Source organism: Strix aluco, chromosome 6 (genome assembly GCF_031877795.1).
Source record: "Strix aluco isolate bStrAlu1 chromosome 6, bStrAlu1.hap1, whole genome shotgun sequence".
In the NCBI taxonomy this organism is placed as follows: Eukaryota; Metazoa; Chordata; class Aves; order Strigiformes; family Strigidae; genus Strix; species Strix aluco.
In genome coordinates, this window is record NC_133936.1 from 8,400,602 (window position 1) to 8,420,974 (window position 20,373).

Here is a 20,373-nt window from a genome sequence, read left to right on the forward strand (position 1 = left end):
AACATTGTTATTTGACTCTGAAAGAAAAACAAATGTGTTGTTTTTCCCATTAAAAAAACAATATCTAAATAAATAATATAAAAATATACCTTTCCAGTGCTTAAATGGTCATTACTACTTTTATTATGGCCTTTTACCACTACGAGTTAGTATTGTAAGGTACTAGTTCTTGGAAAGTCTTTTCTCCAGTCGCATTCACTAGTTTAAGCAGACTTGCAACACTGTTAGTTAATACTTGTTTTTCATTACTGTTTTAGATAGCTCAGGCCAAACAGATTGTGTGTTAGTGCTGTGGATATTCACTGTGGTAGAACACATAAAAATAAAGACAGTTCTCATGCTAAAGACCTTATGCTTTAAATACACCAAATACGTCCCCTAAAGCATTCTTAAGGTGTGGCTATCTGTATGCCCTTCATCACCTGTTAGAAATTATGTATTCATTTTAAAGGGAGCCATAGAGTTAATTTGTTTTAAGTCTGGATTAGAGTGGGGAAAAAAGTTGTCAATTTAGTAAAAACTGAGGAGCTAATTCCACTGAAGTGGCAGGCTAGAAATAGAAGTAGGAGTAAAAGTGTGGCTTTGAACTGCATCATATGAGAGCAGTAATGACAGGAACATTGCAGTAATGACAGGAACATTGCAAGCTTGTGTATACCTGTGAATGCCCATATTTTTTGGATGTGACTTCTGCAGTTCTTGAAACCGTATGCCTCTAAGGAGGCATGCAATGAAAATTTGGTAGGCAATATATTATTATGCAATGAAGCGTTCAAATTTGCAGCTGGATTACTGCAAGCTAGTGTCAGCTTGTCAAGTGTAGCCTGGCAGGTCTGACCAAGAAATATAGCCTCTTTTTTCACCTAGGAGATGAAGTGTGGGAAATCATGATTTAACAATGAGAGGGAGATATAAATCCACACTAGCTGTTTCAATACTCTTCAACTTCGAGAAAATGGGAATCTGGAAATGAACTTGATGACTTTTGTTTGTGTTTTGGCCAACTGTAATGATAAAGTTGAAATATTTGAGATATCTGGCATGCTCATGGCCACAGCTAGGTCTTAGATCAATAAGAAAAGGGTTATTTTTTCCAAGATTTTAATTTCTGTTTATCCAGATAAGTGCCACAGAACTGCAGCTTGCTGTTACTGAAAAGAACAGTCAAACCATAGTGGCTCTGTTCTGCCAAGCTGTTCTAATGAATACTGGAATACTGAAAATTAGATACTGTGTTTGTCAGCCTAAGATTGACAAAGTCATTGATGAGTCTGGGTTTTTTGAGGTCAAGTATTTTTATTTTTACAAAAATATATTTTTCTTAGTAAGTTAGCTGATACATGTTCATAAAAGAGTAGTAAAATTAATCCTTTTGGGTTTTATTCCAAGCCTTCTTAATATTGGAACTAGAGTGCTGTGCGTTTTATTCAGGGAGCACAGGTTTGGTTAGTCCTTACTTGCCAGTCTACAAAACACAGCAAGAAGGCTCGAGCTGCTCAGTGCTCGAGAGCTTGATGTAGCCGTAGTATTGCTGTTAGCTTGTGAGAGTTGCCCTTTAAGTCCCATCTCCAGGTGATGGCCTCTTCCGTTGCTTTCTCCTTCTTCCTTGATATTCCTCTGGACTACTGAAAGGTATTTTTTCTTGCACACTACCTAGAATTGGGAACTGTGAGATGATAGAATTAGGATGCATGGAGTAAAATGATAAAAATGATAGTTTTTTTTCTAGATGTTAGCCCATTTTTAAAGTCTTGTTTATTTTTTAGAGGCAGTATGCAGTCAAAATCAGAGCTCGTCAAAATTTTTCCTGCTAATGTTTTTTCGATTGGAAATCACCGATGGAAGTATTTCTTGGGGCTGTGTGAATTACCCTTAGGCTTTTTGTCAAAAAGATGTCAGTCAAGATGTCTGGATGGGCCTGCATAGTTTTCTGTCATCCAATTCAGGTGGAATTTTGTGTCTAGCTGGGGCAAGGAGCACTTTGAGACATGTAAAGTTTTCCGAGAGTTTGAAATTGTGGTTTCAATATATTTTTACTCAAAACTGCATGTGAAATGTAGCATGTTTCATAAACAGACTGTTTCTGAATGCTACACTAAGGTCTGCCCCATTACAGTTTTGGAAGAAAGAAAAGCATCTTGAGGGACCTAACCACTTCCTGCAGCACATGGCCTTTCTTGCAGATCTTTTTAAAGTGTTGGTCAGGTTGTTCTAGTGGGAACCAGGTGAAACTAAACCCATATGGTGAAACTAGTTTTGTAGCTCTCAAACAAGAGAAGAAGAAAGGATACAAAAAGTATTTCAAGTGATTGTAAATAATATTTTCTTTCCTTCAGCTGTCTCCGTAATGAGATACAGTGCATCATCATTTGGATTTGCCGTAAGTAGAGATACAATTTAAATATTCTCTACCATTTTTTAATGGGCTTTTTTTGAGCATGAAATACTGTATATTTTCTTATTGTAAGTTCATGGCAAGGTGTGCAAAGTCAATGATGATTTAGAAAAAATACTGTTGAAATCATACCTTTGAAAGGATAGTAAAGATACTTTCATTGTACTTTTTCAGTTTCTGACTACTAAGTCTTATATTGGAGTTAATATTAGTACGTATATTTCATCATTGATAGATACTATTCACCAGGTGTCTCAGCTTAATCAGGTCTGTTGTTGAACTTGAGCCAAATTCTGAAGTTTCCTTTGAACTTTGTGTGACCCTTTTCCCTACTGAAGTCTATGGTAAAACTCCTATTGACTTCGGGATGACAGCTTTCCTCTGTAGTATTTGCCATGACTTTCCTGATTAGTGGCAGAACAAAAAATTCCTAACGACAAGCAAAATGACTCATTTCAAGTCATTTGTCTTTTGCTTTCAAATTTGAAGGTTAGATTGACTCCATAGAAAGTTTGATTTAAGGATGGGGAGTGGGACAAGCCTGGTTTTTGGTGTTACCTGACATCATGTCTTCATTAACTGGAAATACAAACATGGCAATTTTGCTGATGATACAGAATAACATGGAATCTGGATACAATGGGATTTTGAAAAGAAGTTAATATTTGCTTGGTTTGAAACAAAACCTTCTATTGCAGAAAATTAGTGGCTTTGCAGGAAAAATGAATGCTCAAGAGGCACATTCAAACACTTTTTTTTTTAGAGTCTTTGTATAAGACTCATATTAGTATTTTAACTCTTGTGGTGCCACAGTGGCAGATTGTGGTGGTTTTTTTTTTTTCCTGAACTTCTCCTCAGGTGATGGATTACAAATAAAGTTTTTAATCCCTTGACTGACTTCCTGAGCTCTGAAGTGTATCATTGTGCAATAATATATGGCAAAAATGTGAAGATCCATTTAATAAATGTAAATCCTACTTTCATTAAAGTGATTTATGTGAAGCTGCTTTGTGTCTGTGCAGCAGGATAGTAAATGCATTACTGTTAGTACAGGGCACGTTTAATGGCCCACAAAACAATTGACTCTGTATCTCTTTCAGTTTGATGCTACCCTGGACGTTTTGTCATCAGCGATAGTTTTGTGGCGTTACAGCAACGCAGCTGCTGTGCATTCTGCACACAGGGAGTACATGTAAGTACACTTAATTACTTTTGGCTATGGTAGAGGCCTGCAGAGCTTTTGCTGTCAAGCTGTGATGCTACAGATTCCGGAGCTTTGACAAAAACCATTTTGTCATGTCAGCAAGAATTCTTTCCTCCTGCCAACTTCCTGTTTGGTCTCAAACATGCAACCTCCCTGTCATTGGGATTTCCAGTTTCTTTTCAGCCAAGATAGTAATTGTTAGGGCTTTGCAATTTTATTTTTTTTTTTCTCCTTGCAGCTTCTGTATCAAATGAACTGTATTTGCAATCTGTAGTGGATTTGTAAATCTTTTATTTTTCATCTTACAGCATTATTCTTACCAGAATATGTTTTTAAAATTGATGCTTGTGTTCTGTTTGTGCTTCCCTTAAAATTGATGCTTGTATTGTATTTGTGCTTCCCTTAACAAGATGGGAATATGAATCCCTTCTCTTTGAATGTAAATCACTCAACTGCTAGTGATATTATTAGAAACTGAGATTACAGAACATCTGATAATATTGAGCCTGTATTAGTGATATGATAGTACGCTGACACAGTTTATTATAACTGCTGTACAAAGAGAGAGATAGGCATGCCCTTTTTATTACAGAACTATTGCTGTTTTGGAAAGTAAGTATATCAATAGTTGCATATCTTCTTTAAGGAAAAAAGTACATGCTTGCAAAGCAAGCATATTTAATGCTTGCTATATAGATCCATTGGGAAAAAAGTTTAATTTTCAGTGCAGTATTGATCACAGTGGAAATTATATTCTGCATCAGTGTGCATTGTGCAGCATTTCTATTGGCAATGCATGTGGTAGCTGAGAAGATCAGATGGAGTTGTTGCTCAAGAGTTGCTCCAGCTAGTGACTAAAAAAAGACTTTAACCTCCTACTCAAAAATTGGGTGCATCTAGGTGAAGAATTGCAGTACATTGATCTGCTTTGGTTTTGTTCTGTGGTGCCACTGCTAGCAGTATCCCATCTGGCTTGTTTGAAGATAGTTCAACTATCTCCTGGAATGGCCTACAATTTTACAATAAAGGGGAATAAGGTAGTTTTGTTCTGAAACACCTCTAATGAAGTCCCTTCTACAAGAAGGCAAGCCTGATGAAACTGAGCTTTTACATAACGGGTAGGATCAAGTAAAAAAAAAAAAAGCAAGCCACACAGAGGGGACTATAACTTGTCTTCATAGTTCTTTCCTGAAAACTAAGAAAACAGTAAGCAGTATTTTTACATGCATTAACTCAGGCTCATGCAACAGCTTGCCAGTGCTGTGAGTTTCTTTCTGGCAGGGCTCCATACATAACAGTTTGGAATAAAAGGCCATAGAAGATTGATGTGGCATTGATTCATAAAAATAAATCCAGAAATATGAGATTAAAATTAGTCTTCCTGCACAAATTTGGAGATCTTAACAGACATTTCCAGAGTATCTTGCTTTTGTGGGCGTCCACAGAGATTCCTGTCAACATTCAATTAACATATTTTTGAAATCTCCTTCTGTTAAGCTTTTTTCAAGTGAACCTTGTAAAGTACTTTATAGAAAAAATAAATCCCAATACAAAAGAAGAATCAACATATCCCTATGGCTAAGCCAGTAAAGTGAACAAGCAAAGTAGCAAACCCATTTTCCTGATTTTTATGCTCATTTTTAATTTGCTTTCATATAATCCCTTTGCTTTACATAAGGCTAAATTAAGCCAATGAATTATTTGCCATACCCTCTGGTTGAAGACAGATAAGGTTACAGGATGAGATTAGTACTGAGTGAAAGAACGTTACCATATGCTGGAAATATGAATCACTGGATAGCCAGTCTGGTTATCCCTTCATTTCTAGACTTGGCAGAAGAATTATCATAGTACCAGTAAGCCAAGAGATGGTTGTGTCTCTCAAGACAATTCTTACTGTGTCACATTTTTGAGGGAGGCACACTTCTAATTTCCTGTTGTGCTTAATCAATATCTTGCTTGAAAGACTCCATGTAATTATTTTCCCTGTACACTGGGAAAATGTTGCATGACTCCTTCTGGTTGCTTGCTTGCCTTGTAAATAATCTTTGTATTGTATGTGCCTATAACTACACCTGCTCTTTCACAGTCCTTGTTTTCTGTGTGCCAGTGCCTCAGTGGGGAAGTCTGCTCTCAGACTCCTGGACAGTTCGGTGCAAATTCATGTAGGTGCTTAGGGCATTATTCCTGTGCATTATTCCTGTTTCTGTATGCCTGGCCATGCTTTGCCTTACTGCAGGAGCCTGTGCAAAACTCTGTGTTTCTGCAAAAGCATTACAACTGTTTACCAGAGTAAGATGTGCCTGCATGACTTCAGTTTAGTTCATTATTTATAGGTCTCTCTTTTATTGATTTAAATATTACATTTGTCTGTGTATTCTAACATGTCTGAAAATAACCTGAGCTCCTTGACAAAAACCAGGTGGAATTGCCAATTAATTATGTATTGCAAATTTATAAAACTTCCTGTTTCATAAACTTGACAGCAAGAGATTGATCCAAAATCTGTTGAAATCAGTGGGAAGCTTCTCATGGAAGGGCAACATTAGATCCAGTCCTAACTGTTGGACATCATTGGGACAGAACATAAAGAAAGAATGAAAAACAAAACCCCAGAAAAAGACACAGAGAATACAGCCTGACTCATGATGTGCTATGAATTAAATACTTAGAATAAAATGCTAAGATGTAAAGGAACTGTGTAATCTTACTTAACATGTAGCCATATGGAAGTTAGAGATGCAACATTTCATGGGCTGGTACTCAGAATGAACAGTACAAAACTGCTTGCTGTGCCAAGTTCTGTTAAGCTAACCAATGCATTTCCATTTGACTTCGGGGGAATTGTAGTGCTGAAACCTTCAGGAAAATTTGTCCTGCTGAGTTTAACTCAGTTTATTTGGTTTCATTTTTATTAGATCGTTTGATTTCTCTCATTTTTTGGGGCAAGATGAGAAGGCACTTTTTCAGTGTACATGTGACCAAAATTATATAATGTATGTCTTTATTGATTCTCATGGTGGCTCACATGTAGTAACTGCAAAATGTATTTTAACTTATATCTGCGATTTGCCCTTCTTGAAAGTTCTTTGACATTGATGGACTGTAAAGCTGGCAGGCTTTTCAAGTCTTTTATTGACGAGAATTTTTCTTAAGTCATCGTGAAAAGATATATCTGGTTATGTTCACGGTATGTCTTAAATTATGATGAAATTATGATGAAATTTTTATTTTTAAATATACCAAGTGGCTTTGAAAATATAATGAATATTCACCAAGATCAGGTATAAACCACTGTAAGGCCATATGAGACACTGATTCTGCTTAGCTGGCTCATTAATGAAAGAGTATGTAGGAGTGGGATGAATATTAGATGTGTTTGTTACTGGTACTTTTGGAATAGTTTCCCACTTCATCATCTTTCTGTTTTGGCAGTCAAATAAAGGAGGGGAAAAACAGGCTAATACATTTTCATATATTTTAGAAGAGTGGTTGAAAGATTTGTAGATCTTGAGGCAATGCAAGAATTGGGAAGAACTACAGATATCTGGGAAGATACTCAGAGTACATAGTTCATGAGTGCTTGATTTGCTCAGTGTGATCTGCTGGTTTGCAGATCATTATGAGTAAGGTTTCCTATTTAATCTGGCACTGGGTTAAGAAAGATGTTGACAGACTGCAGGAGGTGCTGAACAAATCATCAACAAAGCAATGATGAAGAAAGCCAAGAAAGACAAGAGTGCTGAAATAACTTGAGAAATAATTTGGAATCTCAACAAAAGATGAAAATTTACAACCAAAGTAAAATTCTTGCAATTCCCTATTTTTCTTCAGAAGAGGAGAAGCTAAGAGGAAGGAATATACTCTGATGTAGCTCATAAACCAGAGAGTGTAAAAAAAAAAAAAAATATAGTAGACCCACCACCTATGCATTTTGGGCCAGGTACAGCTTATACTTCATGGTAAGAGTTTTTTGCAGTGCTATGCTGTAGAAGAGCTGGGGTTGGCAGGCACCTCTGGAGGTCATCAGTCCAACCCCCTCCTCAAAGCAGGGTCGATTAGAACAGGTTGTTAGTTGAAAAGTCTGAATCCAATTTTCTGTTTTGTGATTTGAACATTAAATGATCACTGCACCATTCAAGATGCCCAAAGAAATCTGAGTGATCCCCCTTTCCTGCTTTCCGTAACCAGTGTACAAATATTCTTGAATGGTCTGCTTTTTAGTAAATCTTTAGCAACATAACAGCTTATTAGGCTGCTGAAGCAAAACTAAATTCTGTTGAAAGAAGAAATTTATTGAAATTGATGTGGTAGCAGTGGTTTTTCATGTGCATAAATAAACCCGGTAAATAGCAGTAGAAGTAATTTCTTAATAGAAGACTGAAGCTTTAGAGACCTGGAAAAAGGTCTCATGAGAGGTTGAACTAGTAACTAGCTATACAGCCAAAGGGCAGCTCTTTGATCTGTTAAATTCAGGAATTTGGATTGGAGTGCTGGAACTGTGTGTGAGGAGAAAGTGAGAAATACCGCTAAAAAAGGGAAGGATTGGAGAAAACAGAATAACAAACTTCAGGCACACAGCCTTGTGAAAAAGCTGTAAAAGATGGAGCTTTTTATATATAGTTGGTTGGAAAGCTCTCAAAACTATGAACAAAGGAAACATCTCTTGTTTGATACGCTCTGCTCAGGAAAACAGGACTTTGCTCACAGTAAGTTAATAGTGTAGTTGGCAGCCTGTTCAGGTCAAATGGAGTAAATGGAGTAATGCTACTTCTGAAGCTATAAAGCAATATCTCTATCATTACATTACAGAGCTACAGTCTTGCATTTCTGTACAATGCAGCACAGGACTGAGTATCTGCTTATGCCTGTAGGATCCATTTCTCCTAGGATTTTTTTGGCTGCTGGGTTTTGTTTGAGCTTGTATGTTCAGTACTGCAAAAACTAACTCTGTATAGCATATTTAACATAGTGATTCTTGACAGTTGCAGCTGGTGTTTATTATATATTATTTTGTTGATGGTACCAAGTTAAGTTCTGTGTTTCCCAAGAATCAGTCTGTCAACATCTTTCCTAACCCAGTGCCAGAGTAAATAGGAAACCTTACTCATAAGGAGCATTCTGGATTATGCCAGGAGCAGAATGCTCACGTTTCATCCTTTCCTTTTTTTTTCTTTTTTTGTATTGCGTATGTCAGACTCCAGCTATTCTTTCCTTTATTACTGTAATAAGAAAATTAAATTGTATCATAGGCAAATAATTTCTAATAAACTCATGGTGCTCTGTGTTGCCATGACATAATACATAATGAATGCAGATATGTCTTTTTTTTCTCATATTGGTGAAGCTGTAGTCCAAGACATTGGCAGTATTATTAAAATAACAAGAATTAGATAGTCTACTGTGTGGCAGACAAGGCTGCAGATATCTGTCATACCTCCACCTGCTGCTGAGAAAGCATTTTACCAGGAGAAAATAGTCATTCCTTTCCTCAGTGGGGAAGCATGTGATTCTGGAGTGCTCTTTCTTTGTGGGTAAAATGACACTTTACCTGGAACAGCAGGTGGCTTCAGTTACCTCTGCTCATGTATTTATTCTGCATATCTTTTCTCACCTTATGCTAGGTTTAAAAACAATGGATCAAGAATTGGGAAGGTCTTTCAGTCTTTGCAGCTTTGCAATTAAACTTTATCTAAAAACTTTGCTATGTGTCTGTAACTTAATTTTCATCTCCACACACTATACCTCAGTTGTGGCAGCTGAATTTGATACTGTCAGAATGCTGAACCCATTGGCCAAGTGAAAAATGCCTGCCCTGAGGATTTGATTCTGAATAGGTTCTTAAATTATGGGGAGAATGAACTGGTATTCTCATCTATTTTGACATCCAGAAGAGCACAACTGTAAGAGCTTAATCCAAGAATTTCTAATTTAGTTTGAGCTAAAAGCAATCTCTAAGAAAGATATTTGACTGCTCCTCAGGGATGGAGTAAATAGGAAACGTGACTCAGAATGCTGGATGCAACAGTTAGAAAATCTCTTACATCCTTCACTACCCTACCCCTATGTTTAATTAAGCTCAATGATAAAGATGTACATCTCAATTCTTATCTGTGTGTATATATATAGCTTCAGTTTAGAAGTGCTCAGCATTGTTGTGACTTTTTTCTGTCTAATGAAAGAAGAACCCAGTGGTGGTTCACTGGGCTTTTCAGTTGTCGGACAACTAGGAATCTACTATGTAGATTATCTGTATATATGGATTAGCTGTTACGTAGGGATGTGTAACGAAGAGAGGAAGGAAGGAAGGAAACAAGGATATTCTGACCCTTTCCTAGGACTTCATGCACTAGGGGTGAAACAGAATCACAGAATCATCTAGGTTGGAAAAGACCCTGAAGATCATCTAGGCCAACCATTAACCTAACACTGACTGTTCTCAACTACACCATATCCCTAAAACAGCCATGTAACAGTATGACATGGGGAATTAGGATATCTAAATCCTGTGTTCAGTTTTTGATTGTAAGTAGCCTCTTCAGGTAAATAGGGCAGTGCAGCAAGTAGGCATATTACTGTTTCAAATACTGCCACAAATTGGAGGATGTTTATCAAGCAGAAGGATGCAGATTGGAACAGTCTTTCTTTTATAACCTTACACCTTCTTAGGCATGTGACCTTTGGAGAAGCCTAGGCAAGTGATTAGAAACCCTTACCAGTTGCTTAGTTACCTTCTTTCTGGAATTTAGACTTAAGTAAATAGCAATAATAAAATCAGCTGTACAACTCTGTGTATGGTAAGTAGACACCCACTCTGAACTGAATATACCCGAAGGAACTGTCCTTTGCTCTGGTGTTGCCTTTGTCAGCGTGGGTATCGTATGCGTAAATATTCTTTTGACACCTTGTTCTCCCACTCTTTACTTTCTGGTGCAATTAATTTTTGAAAGATGGGGGAAATCAGTTATGTACATGGTATCCTTCTTCAGTTGCTAGGGAAAAGTGCTGTATGGTTTCATGAAATGACACCTTACTGCTTTGCACTACATTATCTATTTGAATTGTAAATCTACTTTAGCTCTATCATCTCTTGTCCAGTTGCTTATGATCTAGTCCAGGGCACTCCAGAGGCTCCAGTGATTTTTGCATTGAGGGTGATCATTGGAATTGCCCTTTATTACTGCCCTGTGCAGATTCTTTAAAGAGCCATCACCATCACCACCTCCTGCAGAGCCACTGTCTGCTGGTAAAGGAAGTGGGTGCATCTGTGTGGCTGGTGGACAAATGTGGGGAGTTAGTGGCTGGTGAGTTTGTATAAAAACTTCTTTCTTACTGAGAAAATGTGATGACAGGTGAGACCCTAAGACAGAGTGACCACTCCTTCTATCTGTTGTAACCCTTTTTTCTCTCTTGCTTATGTTCAGATGACAATACTTGAGAGTGTTTACCCCAGAGTTTGGTCATGGGGAGCCTTACATAAGTTATATTCAATATATGTGTATTACGTTTAGGCATGCAGTATGGGGACTGTGATGTATCCTACTCTTGCACCCAAAGTTTAAAAGAGTCAGAAACCAGCTTTTATGGGAGGAAATGGCTGTCATACTGCCAGGTTAGGTCTGGCTTTTCTTTCTTTTCCACCGATTCAAATAAGAGAGCGTACTGATCTATGTGGTCGCTATGTGGTTCTCTCTTGGTTCACAGAATTAAAACAACCTAATTTTCAGTATTAGTACTGAATGTGGGGATTGACTCTGCTGAACTGGTTAGCCCAACTAAATGAGCACTGTCTTATTTAGATAGTGTTGAATGAAAATAATTCTCTCAATTCAGACCCAACATACCAGTCACATTGAAAAAACTGTGGATAATTTTATCTATGCCATACATACGAAAGAGACTTGAAGCACAGATGGCAAAATCCACACCTACCCACAGTTCAGGGCAAACCTCTGTGGCTGGAGGAAAAACTCTTTTGTGATGAGTGAATGGAATAGCTAAGTGATCTGGAAAAATGTCAAATGTATGGAGATAGCCTACAAACTGCAAATAGCTAAGAACCTACCTCTTCAGCTCTTGTTTAGTTCTCAGCTAGCATGAGTTGGTCCTCACATAGCACACGCATGACTCTCCTACCCAGTGGAGCACAGTGCAGAGTTTGCAAAATAAGTGTTCACCTATGCTTGAATGTCTGCTTTATAGGAGGAGAAATATAGTTTCGTTTTAACCATACTGAAAATTTCTAAACTGTTCTTTGTTCTAAAATATTTAACTGAAATACTACGTCCAGGTACATTGCTAGATCCAAGTTTTAGAGGTGCTTCATTAGTCTGACTTATTAAATGACATCATTTCTCCATAAATCCATTATCCCATATTCAGGCAAAAGTGAAGCAATCATAAACTTTGCTCTTATCCAGGCAGAAATGCATGTATGCATACATTTATGCATGCACACACACAAAATCCTCACACATAGAATTTATATTAAATATGAAATAGCAAATGTATATATTTATACATTCTAAAATCTGTTTCTAAAAGTGTGGCATCTGTAGACTTGGCAAAGATTTTACTGGAACTAGATCCAAAGTCTATTTAATTTATGAAAGCCTTTTACTTCACTGGTACTTGATTAGGTAGTATTTGTGTATATTACCTAGTATTTACACACACATATATATATATATATATATATATATATATATAAAACCAGGGATAAGGTGTTGTTCTCTACTGGAATTTGATAATCACCATAAAAATGAATATTACAGAACTCCTGAAAAGGCTTTAATTTCCAGCTTCAGGGGAGGAACAGAATCTCTGATCACCTGCACAAGGCTAAGAGCAGTGATCAGCTCTTAGCAAGCCAGGAGGGTGGTTATAAGGTACCATAAGTGCAACTGTACAGTCTGTGCAGACCAGGAGCTCGAAAACAGGTCATAAGAGTTTTAAAAATCTCTGAGATGTAGAAATGTCTGTTAGCTTTTATGGGCAGATATTTAATACCTGGAGAATCAAATTATTTATGGAACTGTTGTCCTGGTTCAGGTCCATGATTTTAAAGTATGTAAATACCCTGTTCTGCAGTGACTAGTTGAACTCATGAGGATAAGAAAATTTTTAGAAGGCCTGTAACATTTTCAACATGAAATGGATCCCTAGCATAGCTAATCTGAGTCTCACATATGAACAGCATTTTCCCCTCTGTGTTCTTTAAGAAGAGGTTAGACCATGTGATAACACAGTATATTTTTTAATGTAGTAGTTGAGAAATCAGCTTTCAATGATAATTTGTACTATTACTTGAATTCTTTTTATTTTGTAATCTGGTGGAGTTTTTTTTATGGTGAGAAAAAGGAGTAGCTGTAACGATGCTGATCTGGATTCTGGCAGTTGGAGGTGGATTATGGAACATGTGTGATGAACAGCGAGCCCACTTCGTTCCTTTTAAAGTGCCTCTTAAAGTGACTCTATTCCCTCTTCACCCAGCAACAGGCAGGTGTGTAAATACTCTGAACAGCTGTGATTCTGTACAGTTTAATGTCCAAGCCCTCCTCAGTAACAAAACCTGGCAATAGATAAGCTGCACCGCAAACATAAACAGCAATCTAACTGTCTAATTGGGCACAAAGAAGCTTAAGATTAGCAGCAGAGCATGACAAAGCAGCAGGAATCTCAAGACTGAGGCTGATACTGTATCTTTTGCCTGTGTATTACAGTAGTGTGCCACAGTGGCTAGTAATTGTTCTTTTTAGAGTAAGCTCTTTAATGGGTTTAAGAGGCAGATTTTACAGTTTTCACAGTTCTGGATGTCACCCTAATGAAAAATGTGGCTAGAATTATCTCAGCAATATTGCAGAATGGGTAGCAAGGAACAAATGTTAGTGAACAGCTGCATTATAATTTTAATGCCCCCTTTTAAAATAACAGGCAGCAGACTAGTGCTTGTGGCAGGCACAGTGTGCAGTAGACTGAACAGGCCCTTTCCCACTGTAGAGATGCGGTACCCAGCTCTACAGATTTTGCCATTGCCTGTCCCTGCTGTGTCTGGGGTGGCTATTGCTGCACAGGCAGACATTCCTAGCACAGCTGCTTAGGCCTCTCCCCTGCTTCTTTACGTACTCTTCCTTGGGGGCAGGAATGGTCCTTGCTCAACTCTTCCTGTTCCTCACTTGTGTGACAGCAGACTAGGATGTGTAGATAGCAAACAGAGGCTGCTGTGGAGTAGAAGGTAGCTGTGGGGAGAAGAAAAGCTGTGTGTCTCGGAAGGACATGGATTGCAGTTGAGATCGAGAGAAGAGACAGCAAAGAGAGGCTCTCATCTGCAACCAGCACAAACACTTTCAGCCCCTTCTCTCTGAAACATACCCTGACTTTTTCATTTTCCATATTCTTTGTCCTCCGACTTAGTTCTGAGTCCTCTTCCATTTTTCTCTGCCATACTCCACTTCATCCCTATCGGCCAGAACCCACTGGTTTGCCACCAGAAAATCATTTGCTGGTGACCAAAAATTGAGCTTTTTCCTCCCAAGTTCTCACCCTTTGAGTATCAGTATTCAATTTTGCCTACACTTGAGAAATCTTGGGCTGGCTGTGACTGGAATTTTATACTTGGCTACTGTAATCAGACTATAACAGCTGCCATAATACAAATACTAAATGAAAGTAGGCCTAGCTTTGTTTAAACAGGCTGACTGCCTGTCATCTAGAAGAAACATGGTGCAGATTATTGCAAGCTCCAAGCTACTAATGAAGGATCATTCACAGAATGTAATTTGTGTTTGGTTATGGGAAGAAAGAATGAAAACAGTACCAGCAAAGCGAAGAGATACGAAGGGGTTCCTGTCATGTGGCTAGACACAGGAGACAATTGAGAAAAATATATAGAGAGATACAGAATTAGAAAGTGAATGAATAATGTATGCTCAAAATATTTTCCAAACTCCTAACATCGCAAAAACCTCTTTGACAGTTGCCTTGCATGCTGTGCCATGTGACTTCCCCTGAATGATTCCATATGTGATATTCACTCTGTCACCCACTAATACTAAAATCCTTTCAAATCATAGGGAAACAGGAACTAGCACATTTATAGTTTTTATTAAATTAATTACTATTATCATTTAAATTTTTTCTTAAACTCCAGAGTTAGCAGGTTTATTCAGAGATTAAATCCTGTATCCATCATAAAACTGATTTGCTTAGCTTTGCTGAAAAAGCTCACATTACTCCTGGGCTTAAAGCTCATATTGCTTTTATTGGCCTGCAGCTAATTTTAATGCTAAGTTACAGTTCCTTGCAAAGTAATAGTTTTAACACTACCTCTTCACTCCAGCGGTGAAAACAGCCTGTAGAGATTTTAGCATTTCCTTTTCTGTGGGTTATTAAGAGCTATTAGTGCTGAAAGATCTTGACAGAGCCTGCAGAGATAAAAGATTTTGTGAATAAAAATTCATAGGATCATAGGATAATTCAGGTTCGAAGGAGCCTCAGGAGGTCTCTAGCCCAGGCCCTTATTCAAAGCAGAGTCAGCTGTGAGATCAGAGTAGCTTACTCAGAACTTTATCCAGCTGGGTCTTGAAAACTTCCAAGGATGGAGGCTCTGCAACCTCTCTGGGCAAACTGTTCCACTATTCCCATGGTGGAAAACTCATTTCTCGTAGAAAAATATATCATGGTAAGATTCTTAACAACCAAGAAAATACAGGATTAAAATAAACTAATTGACTCTTGGAAGGTATCAGAACTGTATGTAGGAATTAAGAGTATTATCTTGTATTTATAGTATCATAGCTGTCAGAGAATTGGGTGAGGAACTGAAGCTTGTTTTGATAGCAGCTTTGCAAATGTGAGAATATAGTTTCTACCTAAAGAATATTAATACAAATGCTAGTGGTTTGTAATGTCTTTTCTCACAGTTCTCTTTGTCATGTTTATCTCTGTAGCTCTGCTGAAATTATTAAAATATTTTCCATGAAAAAGGTAAGCAATATTTCCAATTAATAAGGTAAGTAATCTTGATACAGGAAAGAAATTTTTTACAGTGAGAACAACCAATCACTTGAACAACCTCCCCAGTCGTGGTAGAGTCCCCATCGGGGGAGATTATCAAGATGCAATTGGACAGGGTGCTAGATAATCTCATCTTGGATCTCTTTCCCATGAAAGGTTGGACCCGATGATTTTTTTGAGGTCTGTTCCAACCTGGGCTGTTCTGTGGTTCTGTGAGGTTCTTTACACTGGTAAAAGTAATAAAAACCATAATAACCTGTGTAATCAAGAAAGAACAAGTAATCTGAAATACAGCAATGAATGAAAAAGGTGGCAGAATAGCACAGTATTTTACAAGAAACTTAGGCTTTTAATATTGCATTTTAGGTGTATCAGATGTTAACAAAACTGGGAAGTAATTAGACTGCTACTGACAATCTACCCACATGGTGTCATCACATTTCAGGGACTATTTTAATGAACTTGAAGTGTGGTGGTAAAATAGGTTCCAGGATGCAGCAGACATACTACCAAGTACATGAGACCCCCTTCCCTCTCCACTGCCCCAAAACAACTGTCTCTGTGAGCTGCCAAGAGCAGGGTAACACATTTTTGCAGATTGTATTCATCTGCATCGCTAATATTTTCTGAATCCTTAATTCTGTTGCACCAGCTTTGCTGCATAAGAGAGGAGCAGACTGACTTGAGGGGTGTAATTACCAAGAGCTTCATTACAAACCCTTGTTGGTACTGTGTCACTGTATTCCATTTGCCAGAAAGACAGCAGGATGATAATTAAGAAGAGAAGCCTCTTGCAGTGGCTATTTTATAGCAGTCAACTGATATGAGGAAAACTCTGTTATCAGTCACCCTTGTGTAGCTTACCCCAGATCCTTTTGAGGTAGTATATAGCAGAGCTTGTCACTAGGGGTGTATTTGTCACTTTATCTATTTATTTTTTACAAAATGTTACAAAACAGGTATCTGAGAGTCTAAATCTGCAGTCTTTAGGCTGACTACCACTTACATGGAAGAGCAGTCCCTTTGGCTGGAATGGGTCAACTCATGTACAGAGCAGTCAGTGTGGCAAGAGACATACTAAAGGTAAAATTGCTTTATTACATTGAAGATTAATCACCACAGATATCTGGGTGAGATTAGTCTTTAGTTCTGTGGTGGAAATATTACAAAACTTTAGTCTTATCACTACCCGTAGGGAATTGTAACAAATAACTACAAATGTAGGACAGAATTAAGGATAAATCTCTAAATTAGAAGGCTGTTTTGCTGTGTCTGCTAGATGCAAATGAATTGAATAGTTGGATTTTTTTCTCATAGGGAAATTAATTTTTGTGATAAAAAGAGGGAAAAAACTGGTAACTTACTAATAGCAGCTTGAAAATTGATAGTTTGTGGAGATGGAACCATCTGAAGCTCAGTACTTGCTTAAAAGCCATTAACTTGTGCAAAGTAACAAATTTTTGATTAAGGGAAAGACTACCAGGTGCTTACAGTGATAGATTTCCTCTTCTGGTTTCCTTATGAGTTGTGAGAATTTGTCATCAAAATGTAGAATTCTTATATTAGAACTCTGTACAGGGAATGTGTTACAGAAAAGATGAGGTGGCAGATGTATGTCATGTAATATAGTGGATGTATAGCAACTGTATGTCATGAATACACTGATCCTATTTTGATGGGTGTGAGTGCAAATATCCAGGACCAGTGTAATGCAAAATGGTATTTATAGGGTTGTATAAATGTAAATGGGTTGTATATAGGCTATAGTACTGCTTTCAGAAGAATGTCTTTTGGAAATTGTCAGTTTGTAGCACACCCAGAACCAAGCTTTAAATTGGAGACATGAGTTTAGTTTTCAGAATTTAGACATAATCATGTTTCTGAATTCCACTAGAAGTGAGCTAGCAGTAACTGATGCTCAAACGCTGTATAAAGTCTTTGGCAATTTTCAAAGTCCAAATAATTTCACTCTCAATGCCTGAGGCTGCAGTACAACTGATTTAACGGTATGTTCCATCTGTGACAAAGTTATATTGAAAAGTTGACAAAATGGATGATTTCATATTTTAATACAATGAATTATACTTTATATTATCTTCTGGATTTTCAAATAGAAATACTGCATCAAAAGCACATCAGGAAGTATCTTTGGCATATCATGATCTGCTACCAAGACCTACAGCAAACTAAAGACGACTTGATGATTTCACTGTTAAAATCATAATATTATGTTCTCTTTACTGATAACTCAATGATATAGTTTTAATTACTCTTCCAAGTGCCATTGCTCTAGGAAAAAAACCTTTGGAGGTTTGAGCTATAGTTGACCTAAAAGTTGTTTACTGCCTGGATATCAGAGAGATGTCCTCACCTTGTCCTTTCTGAATTAGTCTATTACTCTTTAAACTATACTGCATTCTGAAAGATTCCAGAAAGCTTATTGTTTCTGAAAATCAAATCATGCTTTTTCATTATGTTTCAAAATGTTTTAACTAAATTGTCTCTGTTAGTCTTTCTTTCTAGAAACCATATATTACATGGAACTGAGGGAATTTTCAGATTCATGCATTCTTCATTAGATCTTTTCTGTTGCCTGTCAAACATGTAGTGATCAATTATTTTGTGTTATAGATCAGTTATATCTCTAATGATGTAGTAAATATTTAGTGGGAAGCTCTTATACTAACTCACATAGAAATGGCTTTAAAATAAGTATATGATCTCCAATGGCTGCTGGAGGTGTAAGCAAGCAGTACTGGTGTTCATCATGAGTGTTGCTGGACAGAGAGTACCCTCATGTCTTAGCAAGAAGATACCAATATTCTGGAATATGAGGGCATTAGGTGGACCACTAGTTACTCCAGAGTGTCTGAATTGCTGACAGTGATCATGGGGGACCTGGAGATTGAGAAGCATCTATTACACTATGGTGATTCAAGCCAGGAGTATCTGTAAAATCTTCACCAGGTTTTCAGTCAAACCTCACTTCTGTATAACTCATCTCATTAATTTTTATGGGTACTTCTGAGTTGATGTGAACCTGTTTAGAAATAGCAGTTGGCTCATCTAATTTAATTGAATGTTATTAATGAAATTGCATTTGCCAACAACCTTGGCACTAATGCCCTTTGTGTGCACTTCGTGGAAACACTATTTAGTTACAAAGCAGTTGAATAATTGTTAGCAGATGGAAGTTAGCAGGCTTGTATTAAAGTTTTCACTGTCTAATGGCTTGAAAATAAAGCAAGCTTACAATAACCAATTACAATTTGTTTATTATGTACTACAGTTAAAATTTCAGCTCAGTTTTTGGAGGTTACGTATTTTGTACATTTGTAGTCGAATTTTGCATGATTTGCAGTCTAGATAGAAATTATTTTTCTGGGAAATGAGATTGAAAGAAGACACTATGCAGTATTTTGTTCTAGTGGTTTTGCAGATAAATTGATACACTCAGAAAGACAAGAAACATGTTGCACTTAAAGTACTATGCCATTACTCATGAATTTTGCATGGCTGTGGATTCCAAAAGGCAGCATATAAAGGAGAAGCTAGGCTTACTAAATATGATGACTGAATGCTGATTCAAATCTCAGACTGCATTTCTGTGTGCTATTAATACCCTTGTCACTGTTATGAACATCTTCCTTTTTTCTTTCTATTTTTAGCTGTTTCTGGTTAAGTAGGTGCATGGGAATTCTTTTGACACAGTAAAACTTATCTGGGGAATAAGAGAAGCAGCTCAAGCTTGCTGAAGTCCTTACTTATCTGCTGGCATAGGCAAAGATGCAGAATATTTGCTGTTAGGCTTGAGTGGTTAGAGAGTTTACAGAGAGAAGCCCAAACTCTCCAACATATGTGAGAACTGCATCCAGCCAGTGGTCAGGGCAAGTTCTGGTTCCCTGGACACAGTAGACTTGTGCAAGGCTCCTGTCAGGGCCTTAGGGAATGTTTGCTTGTCTTCCTCAGAAGATGTGTGCAGGGAATAGGAGGTATGCTGAGGGAATGTGATGATGCTTCGTGGTCTTCTCCTTCCCATACTCTTGGTGTGCAACAATACATATCGGCACAAGGAAGTTTAATCTGTTGTTCCCAACTCACAGATTTGTGGCTGTGTTGGTTTAAGCCTGGTGGGAATGATAGAAAAGCTTTTCTTTCAGTGTTGCTTTCAGATGAAATGTCAGCATACTCTTACATGAAGCATATGTATCTTATGTCAACCTGTCACTGGCTCAGCAAATGGCCTTAGGCAAGTCAGCCAACTTTTGTGGACTAGTTCTGTGTTCAAGTTACCTAATGCCTGCATTTGTCCCAGGTAAATGAGCAAACTTTTAGTATATGTTTCTGTACCTCATCCAAAAAAATAAAATAATTACAACAGAATCTGTTGTGAAGGATTGTGCAGTATAAGCTTCTTAGGTTATGGTAGTGCTAAATAGTACAGAAGTTATACATAAAGGTGGTACTGAAAAGTTTTGAATTTGACAAAAGTAGGTCAAGAGACTCTGAACAGATCTCTCCGTGATGATCCATTCAGAGTGAAACTGCAAATCTCTGAAAATAATCTATTGCAGAATGGGGATCTGCTTGCAAATGTGCAATAGAAAATGGAAAGCCCTCTAATTTTCAGTTTCACTCCTTTTTTTGGGCAGATGAACTTTCCTCCCATCCGTATTACCATTTAATGATCCCCTCTCACTGCAGGATTGCAGAGAATCCATCCTGTGAGTTTCTTTCTCTATCTCAGATGATGGGCCAG

At 37.5% G+C, this 20,373-nt stretch overlaps 1 protein-coding gene across 1 annotated transcript in view; it reads left to right on the plus strand.

Annotated features, from left to right (window-relative positions):
- Positions 1-20,373, plus strand: part of TMEM163 (transmembrane protein 163) — a 105,483-nt gene that overhangs the window by 61,700 nt on the left and 23,410 nt on the right. The window contains exons 3-4 of the mRNA XM_074828605.1: positions 2,337-2,380; positions 3,496-3,587. Of these exons, the coding sequence (XP_074684706.1) occupies positions 2,337-2,380; positions 3,496-3,587 (136 nt within the window). The remainder of the gene's footprint in view (positions 1-2,336; positions 2,381-3,495; positions 3,588-20,373) is intronic.